General features: G+C 45.5%; 1 protein-coding gene and 1 long non-coding RNA gene across 2 annotated transcripts in view; both read left to right on the top strand.

The window, feature by feature from the left end:
* Positions 1-16,797, top strand: part of LOC120322426 — a 66,658-nt gene that overhangs the window by 4,016 nt on the left and 45,845 nt on the right. Inside the window, exon 2 of the long non-coding RNA XR_005562230.2 lies at positions 7,867-7,938. This is a non-coding gene — a long non-coding RNA (uncharacterized LOC120322426). The remainder of the gene's footprint in view (positions 1-7,866; positions 7,939-16,797) is intronic.
* Positions 569-5,942, top strand: LOC6523814 (cytospin-A). Its single transcript, XM_002099653.4, has 9 exons — positions 569-1,684; positions 1,746-1,886; positions 2,444-2,620; positions 2,693-3,971; positions 4,039-4,190; positions 4,246-4,365; positions 4,445-4,736; positions 4,801-5,075; positions 5,149-5,942. Exons 1-9 carry the CDS (start codon positions 884-886, stop codon positions 5,236-5,238), a joined length of 3,327 nt encoding a protein of 1,108 aa, XP_002099689.2. The 5' UTR covers positions 569-883; the 3' UTR covers positions 5,239-5,942.

Here is a 16,797-nt window from a genome sequence, read left to right as displayed (position 1 = left end):
GATTCGCGCGGACTATCCGCGGGGAAGGCGATCCCCGTTCTCGCAAGCCATGTACATTCATATTCACTTATTTAACTTCTGACTTCTGCTGGTGGCTGGTGACTTGGCCCCGTTTGTCCAGAACCAGAAGCGTACGTGTGACTCTCAGTGTGTTCAAGTGCGGCTGTCGAATTGTTGACGTTGAAGCAGCGCCCGGGCCCAAATGCAATGTGTCTTTGTGGCTTCTATTCCCATTCCATAACCATTCCAGCACTGAACCCGAGATGTACGCCAAGAATGAACTGATAGAAGTGGACACAACTTCAGTTTCGACGATAACCGGGTGTGAATGCAAATGCGATTGTGCGTTTGTTTTGATTTCTCTTTTATCTTTCTCTCTCTCTCTCTCTCTATCTCTCTTAGCCGCTCTCCCAGTCACAATAACAATGCAGTGCGATTGTTCGCCGTTTCAAGCGGGTTGTATTGTTGTATACTTTTGCTGATGTTGCATGCAACACGAGCATCTGTTGCTTGTGAAATCTAATTTCAAGCCCGCTTTTCTCTATTCATCCATTGACTCATTCGTCGCCCGTCTTGCAGTACACGTTCTGAACGAAATAAGTTTATAACAAGAATAATAACAAATATCGACAAGTGACATTCAACGACAAACGAAAAAAAAAAAACGAACATTTTAGTAAAATTTGTATAATTACACATTAGGAAACATTAAAAGCACTACGAACGATAAAAGATCAAAGTAATCGAGTTTAACAACAGACTGCAATTAGTATACAAGCCACAATAAAGGCATATGATGGTTGATATTAAATAAGTTGAAAAGCAACAAGTATATTGTTGATGGTTCACGTTTTGCAACGAGCAAGGAACGACTGGCAGCAAGATGATCAAACTGAAATCCTTGTTCCGCAGAGGACAGGGCACCTCCAGCTCCCATTCCTCCAACTCGTCGCACAAGCAGCAGCAGAACTCCTCCAACAACAATCGGCAGAAGTCGCAATCGAGCACTTCATTAAATACCGCCCACGAACAGCAGCAGCAGCAGCACAGCATCACCGCAGCAACTACAAAGTTTTACGCCCCCCAGGAGACCGGCAGTTACGAAAGGGGCGTGGATGTGGGAGACGAGGGGGCGCTACTCCTGACCAACCAGCAGCAGGAACAGAGGCGCCAACAGCAGCAGCAGCTACAGCTACAGCAGCAGCAGCAGCAACAACAGCAACAGAAGCCTCAAAGCAACACCTTGCCTCAGAAGAAGTCCAAGCTCAAGGGACAAAAGCAGCCAAAGCAGTTGCCAGTGCAGCAGCCACACAGCAATGCACCTGAGCTACATGATCCACAGCAACCACTGATGACTTCCCTGGCAGCAGTGCCGCAGGCTTCAGCGACTGGGGGCTCCAGCAACAGCAACATCAATAACAACAACGCATTGGCCGCACTCCAAGATGGTGGCGCTGCTGCCGCCGCTGCAGCAGATTTCTACCAGCAACTAGCAGCAGCAGCCACGGCCACTGCAACAGCAACATCGGCGAACGGGAGCAGCACCAGTGCTGATAGTCCGGTCAGCGCTTTTCCCGCAGCAGCAGCTGCCGTTGCTGTTGCCGCTGTGGCAGCCAGCAGCTACCAGCAACAGCAGCAACAGCAACTCCTCAACAACGAACAGCAACAACAGCAACTACTAGAGGTAAGTTAGGTCTCCATTTGCTGCCCACTTTTCATATATTAATCGAAACTCAACCACACAGGCTAACAACAAAATGCAGGAGCTGCACAAACAGCTGGAGAGATTCAGAAGCGAGCAAACGCAACTGGAGACACGCATCACGGAGCTGTTGCCATACCAAAGCGAGGTGGCCAAGCTGAAGGGCGATCTGGTTAAGATGCAGGTGCGCTAAAGTTCGCCAGGGGGTGTAGATGGTTGGGCCGGCTAACGGGGGGTGCGCACGGCAAGCGAAAACGGGGACGCTGGCTAACCACAAGTTGCTGCTGTGTTGTCACGGCTGATTGATGTTTCTGTTGCCTCTGCCGCGTTGATAAAGTCATCAAGTCATCATATACACTTGCACTAAGGGGGCGGTCTAGAAATTTAAGTTAGAGGAAGTGAGCCATTTCAATTTACTAGCTAAAATAACATAGTTTCAGAGTTAATCTTTATATTTGAATAAGTCCGAAAAGTATTGTTCTTAGTTAGCAATCCTATGAAAAACAAGGTTATAACCGGGTTAAAAAGCGTTAGTAAAGAGTATTCTCAGTTAAGCCGTGATCTTGGACGCTGCGCTTCGCCACCCTCACTTATTCGTGAATATTAAATGCGACACATAGCGCTCCTTTAATTGGCTGTTGTAGTCTGCTTTTGCGTCGTAATGCAACAGCAGCCACATCAACGCAGCCCAGCGAGAAAATAAAGAAACAAAACTGATCAGTCTGATACTTGTGCTTACAGAGTCTACAGGAAAAGGCCCAGATGGAAATCGGCAATCTGAAATACGAGAATGAATCTCTGCGCAATCGGCTGCGGGACGTAGTAAACTCACCGCTGTCGGATGCGGAGAAGCACCAGATCATTCAAGACTCGCAGCGGCTGCACAGTTCAGCGCCCGCTTCAATAGCCCTGCCCAGTGTAAGTATTTGCAGGCGATTTCTAGTGATGCAACAGCTCCTAACATTATCCCCATATTGTTCCTATATCCAGACACACGATGCGCATGATGGCACACCCTGCCTCACTCCTGATTGGGATAAACAGTCATCCTCCAGCGAAATCTCTGTAGCCTGCCTGCAAGACAAGATCATTCAAATGGAGGAGACACACTACTCCACCAACGAGGAGCTACAGGCTACATTGCAGGAGCTGGCCGACTTGCAAACCCAGCTGACGGATACGCAGACCGAGAACGAGCGTCTCGCCGAGGAGAAGGACGTGCTCTTCCAGTCGCTATGCCGACAGACAGAGAAGCTAAATGAATCGCGTACGCAGATCAGCACGCTGCAAGAGCTGCTACTTCGGGACACCAAGCAGCCTGCACCTGAAGTAAGTGCTTCGGAGAGGGAGCAGAAACTTCTGGATCTGATCAAGACATCACAGGAGGAGCGCGAGGCAGTTTTGCTCAAGCAGGAGGAACTGGGATCTGAGCTGGCGGAAGTGAAACAGGCCCGGGAAGCTGGCCAACAGGAGCTGCAGCGCCAGAGGGAACGTATTGCCCTGTTAGATTCTCAGTTGGATGCGGCAAACGCGGAGCGGCGGCAAGGAGAGGCTCAGTTTTCGCAGGCCATGGAAGAGATATCGCAGAGAGCCATCGAAATCAGTCGATTAAGCACTCTTCTGGAGAATGCGCGATCAAAGATCGAGGAGCTAGAGGCGGATTTGTCCAGAGGAGACAAGACAGACCTGAGCGATGTGCTGGATGTGGCCAGAAAGGAGAAGGATGCGCTAGAAGAACGTGTGGCTGAATTACAGGATCAGTGCTCTCGCAGCCAAGCTGAGCTGAGAAGACTGCGTGACCAGCTATCCGGTTTAACTGAGGAATGCAAAGTGGTCAAGAATAACGCCAAGTGTGCGGTATCTCACCTGGAATACCGCTTGGAGCAGCTCCAACGTGACAAGGACAAAATAGCTGGCGAATGGCAGGCACTGGAGGAACGCGTGGCCGAACTGCAGGTTCAGTGCAAATGCCATCAGGAGGACAAAGCCCAGTTGCAATCCCTGCTAGCTGAAACTCAGCGCCATCTGGGCGATGTTCAACTGAAGCTGGGTGAGGCAGAGTGTAGACTCGACCAGGAGACACAGCTGCGGCGCAAGGAGGCCGAGGAGTGGCAGCAGTTCCAGGCTGACCTTCTCATGACTGTGCGAGTGGCCAACGACTTTAAGACTGAGGCGCTTAGCGCCCGGGAGCAGCTAGTTCTCGACAACAAGACGCAGAAAGAAAAGATCAGACTGTTGGAGCAGCAGCTTGAAAAACTTACCAAACAGCGTAAGCCCAGTTGCCCTCTGTTTATGCGGTGCACCGGTAATGTTAATCTCTTTCCTTACCCTTACAGAACTGCAGCAGTCGGAGACTCCGCAGTCGGTGCTATCCACAGTCCAGCGTGAGATGGAGATGGCCACGCGACGCAGCAAGCTTAGCTTCAGCCGACAGGACTCGCGGCTCTCCGTCAAAACGCTCATTGAGAGTATTGAGAATAACAAATCGGTAAGAGGTGTGAAATATTATTCTTCCCTAGACTGAAACTCCTTTGGTCCCACAGCAGGGCAAAGCCGACGAGGCGGAATCACACTATAGCTCGACGTCCAGCCTAAACAGCGGAACTCCTGACCTGGGGACTACGCCTATTATCTTTCCTCCCTCCAGTGACTGGCACGAAAGCGTGAGTATTCAATTAAAAGCAAATTTGAGTGCGGTATTTGTGTACTCATTTAGTTCTCTTTACCTTTATTTCTCCACAGCTTCGGTTGCCTGTGCTGCAGAGCAGCAACTTGCACGTAAACGTGGGCAATCAAGCCGGTGCCGGACAGGGAAGCAATCTTTCATCTGGCAGCGGAGGAGATTCAGCTAGCACTACCAAAGTCACTTTGCCGCTGCGCGATCAACAACAGCAGCAACAGCTTGCGATAACAACTACCCAAAGCCAGATGCAGAACGTCTCCCAACCTTCTACGCCGGCCACGCCCAGCAGCGCCGGCAGCAGCAGTAGCGGCGGGCTGCCATTTGGCAACGTCTCAAAGTCATTTATTAGCGGTATGCACTTTTAATCAGCTAAATGTATGCGTGATCTTATAGTTTACTTTTTCGTGTTCCTCAGGCGAACGGAAGGACCCGCTAAACATGCTGGCCAAGAACGGTGGTTCAAAGCGCAACGCCCTGTTGAAGTGGTGCCAGAACAAAACAGTTGGTTACCGCAACATTGACATCACCAACTTCAGCTCGTCGTGGAACGATGGGTTGGCCTTCTGTGCTATCTTACACTCGTATTTGCCGGATCGCATTCCGTACGATCAACTGACTCCTGCCAACAAGCGGCGCAACTTTTCGCTGGCATTTGCGGCTGCCGAGTCCGTGGGCATTGGCACAACACTGGTGAGTTTCCACGGCCAACTTAAGCTTTTGTTCCTATTCTATTGTTCTTATTATCTGAAAATCTCGCTACCAGAACATCAATGATATGTGTCAGATCGAACGACCGGACTGGATGCAGGTGATGTCCTATGTGACGGCAGTCTACAAATACTTTGAGACCTAGAGGAGGGAACTTAAGGACCATCTACTGCCCTCCACTTGAGCTCTTTAGTGCAGTAGTCGTAGGGTTTTCTTTGCTTTCAATATATATGTTTGTTCTTCCGCATACATATTCTTTGGTGTTGTGTATATTCAGTTCACGATGGAGAGCGATCTAATGTTTTCACCAACTCCTCTAGCATTTACTCTTTTTTTTCTGTAAAGCTCCTTATGTTTTAGTGCGTCTGATTCCATATTCTTGCCCATGTACAATGGTCGTACGTGTAGTGTCCCAGTTTGGACATTGCTACATTTAAATACATACCTTTGTTTTTGGGTTTTGTAGACAAACCCTAGTATTAAGTTTAAGCATAAAGTTATCTTTTTTTTGAATCTTCGAAGTGTGTTGGACCGATCCTACCAAGGACAACGATGACTATCCCAGCCTGTTTCCACTGTACATGGGTGTTAATATAGCTATTTTTATTGCGTGGTACAGAGTTTATTTTAATGCGTAAATCGACGATAAAGGATGATTAGCTTGACGACGAAACATTACTATACAGATATTAAGGAGATGGACTAGCTTTAGCGTATATATAATTATTTATTTCAACTAATTGAGAACACTAATTTAAACATAAACATAAACAAAATGTATTTTTAAATGATTAATTCTACGATCTATCATAAAAAACAATATGCTGCGAAAGGCAGTAAGTCAAGTAATCCCCGATTGTTGTTGTTTTCTTTAACTTTAATGCCTTTATTAAACTTGGATAAGCTGCGGGGAGCAAATTAAAATTGCTATAAAATTTTACTGCGTTGGAAATTTGCATTTTTGGTAATCAAAAATGTTTTGAGCCGTCGCTTATTAAAATAAATCAATCTTGGCAGGCGGACAAAAAGTAAAACTTCAGCCCCTGGGAAATTGGAGTGGGGAAGGGGAGGGGGAGTGGGAGTCGTGTAAGGCGTGGTGGAAAAGCTTTCAAAATGGCGCTCCTTCAGCGGCGAATTTCCCTCGAGAGGGAAATTTCCCTTGGAGCAGGAAAGAGATGGCTTCTGTACGCTGGTTCAATCACTTTGTGGGCGGGATTGGGATTCCGGATGTGGTTGGTCGGATTTCGGGGGATGATGGGCGGCAGGGGTGTGGCATGGTGTGGGCATTGTGTGGCATGGTACAGAGGACTCAAGTAACAGTCCAAACCACACCGCAGGGGGTGGGCAATTTCTTTAAAATTAAAACAAGCCGATGATTGATGTACTCGACGCTAATGAAAAGAGGCAGGCAAAGCTGCAAGGATAAGCAAAGCGGTCCTAGCTCCATCGCTATTGTTGAGCGAACTTTGTTTTTGATCATATAATCTTGCACACCGAGGCGTAGCATTTATTAATAATTGTAGAGCAGGCGATCAGAAATTATGAACTATATTTTCTCACAAAATATAAATATATTTAATTGAATTCTTTTCGGCACATGGCAGCAATGGAATAACCTGCAGCTGCTTGTACTGAACTACGAGTATTATCAAACGCTTTCGTGTCTTTTAATTTGGTCCGTGCGTTCGGGCAAAGGTCACGTAGTTCGAAAAGCCTTTAAACACCCCACCCATCTACCCTTTTGTTCGCCTCGCAGTTGCAGCGGAGAAGGAAGCAAATTGTATCTGTCAATTAGGCGGCTCCTTGTTGTGGTGAAACTGTCCTTTTGCCGGCACATGTCGAAAATGAAATTAAACGCTGACGCATCTTTTGCTGACCAGTGGACAGTCACCAAAACTTGTGTGTACTATGTGGACGGGGGAGTACTGGGTATAGTGCGGGCAATGGTCGGTCTTGGGGCAATGGAGAAACATGCTTGGTCATAAATCAAGAAATTGGCAAAAATAAATTTCAATTCGGGCTACATTTTAATATAGGAAACAGACTGGCCACCGGCAGCCAGGAATGCGAATGCAGGGACACGTACATATTCACACACTTAATCGGTGGCAGTGCAACTATAAAAATATTATCTATAGTTTCCACTCAAATGCACAGCGGCACTTACCGGACGCCGCTCGTCCTTGTCCACCAACCGCCCAACCACCTAACCACCCAACCACCCATGTGGATAAATCATAATGGTTAATGTGACTTCACAAATGGATAAGCCGGCGGTATAGTACACGGAAATAAATTACTATTAACTTAACGTACTTAGCTTATTGAATTATGCATGTTGAATGTCACTTTACACAATCTAATAAAAACGTATGTAGCTCTCGTATTAAAAACTGTGAATATACTTTTTGCATTATCCATTAAACCAGCTCGAAATACATATTAACCAAATATTTTTGTGGCTTTAAACAAAACGAAAAAGCAACCAAACACTCAAATCTAACTTGAAAATCTAAAACTTTACGTCACTAAAAACAAACAAACCTGGCTTGTGGCAGCTGGGTGACAGATTATTCAATTTTTTTAAACATTTTTTTTAGTTTATCAACCTTGTATTTATGTACATATTATATAATTGCATTGCTTTTCACCACATTTGTTAAATTGCCTATGCTTGGAGTGCAGAACTATCACACTTTTCTTCATAATCATTTACTTATTTTAATCCATTTGAATACATTTCTAAAGCCCTGCATTTTTTTTCTCTGTGCAGGTGGTACACATATATATGCTCCAACTGAAGGAAAACCAGACACGCTGGCGAATATGGATGTGAATATGAGTGGTGAGTGAGAGTGGGTTTGGGTGTGGGTGTGGCTGGAATCCAGATATATATCTAGCTATATACATAGATAGTGAGGGGTGGACATTGCTCATCCAGGTCAGGTCATGTCAATTCAGGCGTCGAGAAATCGTTTTGTGTGCGTGTCATTTCTGGGTCATTTGCCATATGTATATCCGTGGAAAACCGTGGAAAACCCGATCCCACCAACAACAAGTAACCCAGTCTGGTCGTATTCCTGCGGGGGCAGCACTTATATAATGTATATATAGAGATATAGATCGACCCGATATACAATACAACACAAAACATGTAATAACCGCTGTTGGGCATGGGCCAATTGTATAGTCTATGATCAAAGTCCAATAGAAAAGAAACACTAATTTGTAGACGATTTTATGGCTGAACTAGAACCTGTTGTCACCTTGCTGACTTGCCCACTTGCCCCACATTTTTAGAGGAGAATTCTAAGAAGACACCCAGACGCTTGCACCCACATATTCGGAAAAGTTGGCTTCCTGTCAAAGATAGTTGGATGCTAATTTGGAGTCCAACTTTGACTTCTTAACATTCCGCTGCTTCTGACACTTCCGATGTGCGCAGGCAAATCCTGTTTACTGCCTGTCAACTTATAAACAATTTTCCATGATAATGACGCCGCCGATCGGAGCAACTTTGCGGCGGAAGCCACGGCTTTTCAAAGACGGAGGAACGCGAAAAAAGGGAACAGGGAGAAAGGGAAAAGAGAAAAAGAGGAAAAGAGGAGGAAGGATTATAATAGGGTAATGGAAAATCGAAGAGCGGACAGAGATTAAATACAGTGGGCAACATTTCCGGTCTCGAAGAGTTGGTCCAGTTCCATGACGAGGCCGCTTCGATTTGATTTCCTCTCGGCAACAAAGAGCTTTATGATTTTCCGGTCAATACAATTCCAGCGGCTGCACTGCATCCTTACAAATCAACAAGCATGACACATTGCTGCCTAGCCATTGTTGTCAGTTCAGGGTTCTTCGCTCGAGGAAGTACTAAAAAACACAATGGAACAGGCCAAGGGCTCTGCATGTGACTTCTCGGCTATTCCGACAGCTCGGCTGCAATGACAGTCACAATGAATCCACAAAGAGTCACGAGTGCCCCGTCGCCTCCTCAACTATCTATGTTACCTAATGCCATCCTGGTTTCTGCTCTCTGTTCGGGATCTGAAGTCGTTGGGTCATCGATGCTGAGGGTCAATAAACCATGTATAATTGACGGGTTTTACATAATTCGATATGTTAGTAAATACATAGGTAGCAAGGCAAAGTAATGCATTTTTGATTTGATTTAATACAGATACAACTACATCATTGTTTTAACAACAAAGTTAGTTAATTAGTCCCTGTAGAGCTCTTTTGTGGCTATGCCTGCTAAATATTTATCCAAATCTGGCCCACGACATTTAGCAACCCCGCCTAACTCATTTATTCGACTAAACATTTGTAAATGACGTGCACGACCTTCCTGCTAAACGATCCCCATAACGATTCCATAAAAATTCAATAAAGATTCAATAAAGAACTCCGCTGTGCGAGGAACCCCTATCCGTCAGCAGGGGAATAACCAGCCTCATGAATCCTGTCCTGCCCTGTCCTGTCCTGTCCCACAGGCGGAGTCCCACGTGGTCAGCTAATACGCATCAGGGCGAACGGCGAGCCAATAAATTTGTTTGTGCTCCACCCACTTTGCCCACTTTGCCGTGCTGAAGAACCCCTGCGATCTGGCATATCCTGCTGGCATGTCCTGACTTCTTGTCCCATGTCCTTGGGCCGCAATTGGCTCACTCTGATTTGCACGCATGAGCTCCGTGTCCGTGCACACAGAAAAACAAGAGAGAACGCTTTTGTCGAGCTCCCCGAAAAAAATGTGTTTGTTTGTACTGCTAATAAGCATACCTAACTATTCCCAACACAATTTTTAGGATTTTCGAAAAAAATTTCTTTTTCATGAAAAATTTCAAAAAATGTCGAAAAAATTGTATTGTTTTCTGGAAACACAGTTTGATTGGAAATTTAATTACGAACTCAACGAATGGTATGCCATTCCATATTCGGACCAATATATCAAAAGTTCTGATCAAAAACGTATATTTATAGTCGCAAAATAACAGAACTCCGATTTTCGGCAAATATCATCATCAAAAATTGGAAGAAAAGTAAAAAAAATACAATTTTTTTTTGAAAACACAGTTCGATAGGAAATTTTATTACGAATTCAACGAGGTATGACATTCTAGTTTTGGACAACTATTTTTACTTCTATCGGAAAAAAACCTGATTATTTTTATTAAAATAATAAAACAAGAGAGAACGCTATAGCCGGGTGCCCCGACTATCTGATACCCGTTACTCAGCTAGTGACTCTAGTGACTATGTCTATAGCGCTACGTACAATTTCAATTTCAACTGTAACTGGATTGCTAAGTGTGAAAGCATGGCCTAGTTGAACTTGTGGAAAACGGAATGTTTTCTGATTCGACTCGAACTTTTCCCATTTAGCGACCTCGTGTCCTTTGAGTCTCAGCCTCCTGCGTTGAGGGCGTGTCACTGTTTGCTTAGCACCCCTCCACTGGCACTTGCCAGCCCGCTAACCAGATTTCAATTTGTGCCGAGCGAGGTGTTTATGAGATTTTGAGCTGCCGCTTTTAAATGGCCCAAAGAAGAAATTGTGGAATTGTGGCTCGACACCCCCGCAGGACTTAAAGGACCCAAAGGACTCACTCGGCTGATTCGTTTGGGCTCTGGAATCTGGGATCTGCGTGTGCGTCCAAAGAAGCATTTGTATGCTTAGTTTTATTCTTTCCTTTGTTTGACTTGTTTGTCTGCCTTTGCCTGTTTAGTTTGCTTTGGCTTGATGTAATGTGACATGATGGTTTCATCAAAAGTGCATTAAAAACAAAGCACAACCGGGACGGCGGGAAGTCAACCAACAAAAGAAGGCGGAATCGGACAGTGTGCTCCGTGATGGACGGCATCCTGTAGCGTGAATTTATCCATGTATCTATGTATTTTGGCGATAAGCCGGCTTAGATTTGTCACTGGTTATCGCCTTGCTTTTGTGAGATACTTAACATTTTAAGGGTCGCCAGACCCCTTGGCATCACACTTGTTTCAATTAGATCGCTTTTTATATCCGTCATAAGTTGGTTTGGATGGCGGCATTACAAAAGATCGAACGTTGATTAAGTTATGTGAATGATTTGGGATTCAGGATCTCACGGAAAACTATGTTTTGTCTTTAATGGAGCTGTGGCAAACGGGTCTGGGTCTGGATCTGGGGTTAAATCAAGGCAGCCAAAGGATTCAGACCATTAAGTTCCGGAAGTGAGTTGATAACCAGACTACAAGTACACAATTCCAGTCGTCCACTGGCACGAGACAGGTCACAGGACTCCGGCACTACGGAGCTGTCCTGGCTGGGGATATTTATGCGTTTGTGTGTTTGTGTGTTTGTTCATTGCAGTAATTGGCTGGCGGGTCCAACAAACAAGCCTTGTGCATATGCAAACCGCCAAAAGAAGAGACAAGCCAAGTAGAAAAATGAACTAAAGCGATCATCTTTTTGGGCCGCTGAAAATGGCAAAGGAAAAGGGCATATCTGCGGCCAGGCATTTGCTGGAACCAGAGATTGCCGTGGTTATAGATACTTCATAATCTAATTAAGTCTAATGTCTAATGGTTAATGTTTCACTGACTGTAACTAACTTCAATGTTGTTCAATTTTGTTAGCTAAACATAGCTTGGCTGAACAATGAACATTTAGAGCACTTCGAGAATTGCACTTAGTATTCATGACCGACCTGAGTCCTATATACCTTCTTGCAACCTGCTATCCAGCACTGCGGGCCCTGGGTGAAGTTTATGTTTATGTGAGTTACTTTCGGCTTGTGTCCAGGCTGGATGAGTAAATAAATAAAAGAGCCGTCAGTGGAAATTAAGCAACCCTTCCGTTGCGAATAAATCAGCATATTAATCGCGTAGCAGAGTGTAGAGTGCAGACCGCAGTGACTGTGCCGCCACCCCGTTTTCCATTTTCCATTTTTCACATTTTCTTTGCCTCTGCCGCTGTTGCTGCCGCAGTCGCTGCCTCTGACTCCCGGAAACGGAAACGCACACACAGTTAGCCACACATCAAAACTGAATTTAAGTTCCGAGCGCGGCCAATTCAGAAATCGAGATAGCTTCGCCTCTCAAGTGGATTTAAATTGGTTTTGCTTAACCGCATTTGAGATTGGATTTTAAAATATTTAGTTCTTGATGCTTGTTTGCTCCTTGTTGCTCTGTTTGGGTCTGTCTGCCACTGAACGGCGACACATTTCCGCTTCCGCTGGCGAGAAGAAACCCTGGTTTCTGGCTGCTTTTCATTTGATTTGACTCTTCACGTTTCATTTAGCAAACGTTAGCAAACGATTTCATTAGTTAAAAAGCGCAGTTTCTTTCTTTCCCTTCTTTGCCGGCCCAAGGGGGTGTCCTGCACATATTGTCCATGCTGGATTCCCTTTCGTTTCTCGTTTCTCGTTTTTCGTTATTCGTCCTTTCAATCGGGCGGGCGGAGTTGAATCTTTTTGTGTGCGCTGTTCCCCTTTCGTGCTGTTCTTTTTTTTATGCCATTCAAGTTTGTTTTTCCGCTTAAAGTATTTTTATTGAATCTTCTTATCGCTTTTTATGGCCACTCACCCAGTGGTCCATCGAGCAACGACACCCCAACCACCCGATTAATGCTAATCTAAACAAATTCTGTCGTGAAGGGTCCTTGGATCCCTCTTGCTTGCCGGAAATGTTTCGCTGCTGGCCTCTGGTTTCGCATAAAATATTGTCAATCAATTCAATTACAAGTCGACAAGTTACTTATTGTTGACGTCAATTGTCCGCCTGTGACCCCTCCTGGCCCCCTGATTTATTGAGTTCCTCGGAGTTCACTACACTGACCACTCTACGGCCGTCCCTAGTCCCATAACCCGAAACGCCACCCCTCGTTTCCTCAATTTCTACGCTTTTATTCTTGCAATAAATATATGGGCCGTGCTGAGAAACTCTAGAATACGTCCGGAGAAGCCTTACTTACTTACGTGCATAGCTTTCCACTTTTATACGGACAGGCGTACGGACATGGCTTAAACGACTCGAAGAGAGCTGATACTGATCAAGAACAATATCTCTCATCTCTCACGTAATAAGTTTAAATATCCTTGTTGTTTGCCACTCAGGTCCTTGCGAAGATTTGAACCTAACACTTTTGGATTCCCCCGATTCGCGGGAGGAGGGCGTCTACTCGAGTTTCCGATCAAACCCTCAGTTGCGCCCACCACTTTCGGTCGCGGGCAATTAGGCGGCACACACGCTCGCAGTCGGTCAAATGTTAGAGGGTGGGGTGGGGCAGAGGACACGTTTCGAGGCAACCCTTTCAATGACTTCCGTTCACTCACTTATCTATCGCCACCAGATTGCCGGCGTCGTTAATTGCCACCGAAGAGCCTTTCCAGTTTTATTTTCATTTGTATTTCCATTGATTGATTTCCCGCCGATTCTGTTCGTCCCTGCGATCGTGTTTGTTTATTTACCAATAATAATGCAATAAAAGGCCAAAGAGGTTGAACTTGCAGAAGGAGTGGGCTCGCCATCCAGGTTCCACAGAGGAAAAATGTTTACGAGTCTCTACTTCCCAGGTATCTGACATTCGATCATCTCGGGCGATGCGGACAGTTGTACCCATGCTGATCTTAGCCTGGCTAGTGACTATTCAATAATTTGCATTTTGAAATGCAAGAACAAGGCGCACATCTTTTCTCCCAGTGTCCCCTGCCCCCTGTCCACTTTACAGGTGCCTCGCGAGCTGTTCTTTTGTCTGCTAATGGTTGGGATCGTATCGCATGGGATAGAATAGTATCCTACGTATCGATGTCGTGGGAAGGTGGTTGGTGCAAGCGAACACCGGCGCTCGGCGCATTCATATTTATATTCAAATTAGTCGATCGACACTACAGCAGCAACCACCAGGATACAGAAACCCAAACACAAACACAAACACAAACACAAACAGCACATGAAAGGGCCACTCGCCGAGGTCATGAGAGAGTGCAAATTTATATTGGTTTAATGGGGTTTCCCTTTGTTTTGTCCGTGATTTCGCGGCTGAGGGGGAGTGGCGAGTATGTGTGTTTTTTTAATATGGGATATGCGTTTGGTTATGCGTATGCGTGTGCCCTTTATGCAAATCATGGTAATGCAATATAGTATATAAATTGATGTTCGTGGCCTTTTAATGGCGCACGCCTCGCGATTCCACATGCAACTCCCCTCGATCTGTTGTCCCTTAATGCTTTCATTAGGGGTAAAATCATTTCTGGTTGCCTTTTCCCTTTCGACTTATTGACATGCTAATTAGGCATGTGAACATCGGTCGCTGGGAAACGCTCCAAAAATGAGCTGACTAAGCTATAGAATGGATGGGAATGAATATACACAAGGTATAGTTTTAAAAGGTAGTTGTTTTAAAGGTAATAACATTGCACTCTGTCGATTTGCGTTGTTTAAAGCTATGGAGTCTGGAAAACGTGGAGAACTTTCCAATGATGTCCTGATACTATATTACTTTTTCAATTACCTCCCCCGATTAATTACGCATTTCAGATGCCACAGAGACCTGCACATCCTTGTTATCCCCCCGTGCGTGTAACGCCGTGTTTCCCACCCCCGGCTTTTCTCACCCCATTAGAAAGTCAATCTGTGAATGCATAAAACCTCATTCACACCCATAAAGCAAACTCTCGGTATTACTGGGTCAGCAAATCGTCAGCATATTGGCCGCATCTTCATAAATAAGAAAGTGTGACCGCGGCGCACCCCAAAACTGCGAAGGGGGGAACGGGTACCTTTCGAAAACCCACACAGGGAAAACACAATGCGGCACGTGCGGGCGGAAAAACAAGGGGGTGGTGCAAAAGCCACACACACCCATACAAATGCACAATGCTCGATACATAAATACAGAAACAATTGACTCTGGACAAGATTACATGACAGGAAATTCAATTTTAAAAGCAGCTGCCACGTGTCGTTTTAGTGCTTGAAATTGTTACAGTTATTGCCTTGAGTTGAGGGTGGGTGTATATTTATCCAAACCCCTGCCCACCGGCGAATCTATCCAGTCATCCTCCATCGCTCATCGATGAGTCCGGTGATTGTGTATGAATACCTAATACCTAATGCCCTTTTCTCTGCTCAAAATTGAGCAATAAACGCGCGGCGCGGCGCGGCGCTTTTAAATTGCGTTACGAATAAACAAAAGGTGTGGAAAGCGGAAACGGAAACACGCCACCGCCGACGTGTTAACAGGGGTGGCTTTCCATGCTTTCCATGCTTTCCATGCTGGCCTGCAGTATTCAGTGCTCAGTTCTCAGCTCTCAGTTTTCGACTTTCAGGTCTGCAAGGCCTTGCGGTGGCCAAAAGGGCGAGTGATTGACTTAATTGACTATGAAAATGAGAAATTACATGCTGATAATGACGCTGGTCGCGAAATGAGCAACAACATTATTAAAATCCTCAGACTCCATCCGCCGCCACCCCGAAAGGCACGACTGTAAAATGCGCCATCAACTTGCGCCTTAATTTGATTTGCCTTACATCCCCCGTCCCCCTGTCTTCCATCTACCACCCACTCCCACCCACTGGTTTTCGCGCCCTTCCGCCGATTTACGGCCCCGCATTGGCTAATTAGAGCTGCGCCCCGCAACTTTGTAAACCCCATTTTTCACGGCGGGATCAGGGCATTGTGTTCGCCGGAGAGTTTGGTCATTAAGATTGCATTTGGCCTGTGGGCACGAGTCCTGCCAGGAGGTCGAATCCCATTGGACAGTTGTGGGAAAATGCCTTCCCTGTCGCATCCAGCTCCTCATCCTGGCCCTATTTTCCACCATCCATTCGACTAGGGAAATACACTCACTAAAATATATGCACCTACAATTAAATAAAGCTTATTTTGAAGTCAGGAAAGTAGAAGAGGTCATTGGCTTAGCCTGTGAGTCATGATTAGCCAGCCAGGATGAAAGTTAATATTATGATACAAAGGAGTATTTGATAGAATTTCCATCTACTTCTTCTACATACACATTTATGTAGTTGCTGAATGGCCACTTATCGATTATTTTATTAATTGTAATCTTATTTATTTGCTCAGTTGCTGGCCTGATTTGGCTTGGTCTGTTTTGTTCTGTATTTAATTTCGACGTTTATTTTGTGATAAATTTATTGTTTGATCGGACCGTCTGCGCTTGTGTATATGCGTTTGTATATACAGCCCATGGCAGAACGCCTGCCTTAATCAATTTTTCATTACAAACTGGAAGCGCGATTCAGTATCTGTATCTGTAGCTGTACCTGTACCTGTATCCGTATCTGGACTATATCTGTGTCGCCGATGTCCACCCGTCCATAGCTTTATCAATGCCAAATTCAAGGAGTTCCAGTTTAGGGCCCGACCATTCGAAAATCACCTCCGATCAGTGTTGTAAGCAATGCCTCTTCACGCCTCGCACTCTATCTATTCAGTGGCACCGTTCTTGGGGCACAAGTGTCTGGAGGGCCCTCGATCATTTCCTCGATCATTTCCTCGCTCATTCCCATTCCAATTTCAATTCTGATGCGGAGCCGGCTTTTTCCATTACCCAATTGGCATTAAAAGATATGGGTAAATGAAGAGGTGCTTACAAAAGTTTGTAGTTGTAGCTGGACATTCGCTGCGAAGCATTTCCCCTTTTACGAAAACATGCGAGAGGACGACTATTGGATACCCCCTATTCAGCCAAAGGAAGTACGATGGAGCTGAAGG

This window comes from Drosophila yakuba, chromosome X (genome assembly GCF_016746365.2).
Source record: "Drosophila yakuba strain Tai18E2 chromosome X, Prin_Dyak_Tai18E2_2.1, whole genome shotgun sequence".
NCBI lineage: Eukaryota > Metazoa > Arthropoda > Insecta > Diptera > Drosophilidae > Drosophila > Drosophila yakuba.
The sequence above is the reverse complement of the archived record's forward strand: the minus strand, read 5'-3'. Positions and strand labels throughout refer to the sequence as shown.

What these genes read in the sequence shown, in the direction of transcription:
- LOC6523814 (XM_002099653.4), top strand. Translation starts at nt 884, where the DNA reads ATGATCAAACTGAAATCCTTGTTCCGCAGAGGACAGGGCACCTCCAGC. An exon ending in CTTCAATAGCCCTGCCCAGT is followed by an intron (nt 2,621 to 2,692) that starts GTAAGTATTTGC and finishes TCCTATATCCAG; the next exon opens with ACACACGATGCGCATGATGG. An exon ending in TGGGCATTGGCACAACACTG is followed by an intron (nt 5,076 to 5,148) that starts GTGAGTTTCCAC and finishes TCTCGCTACCAG; the next exon opens with AACATCAATGATATGTGTCA.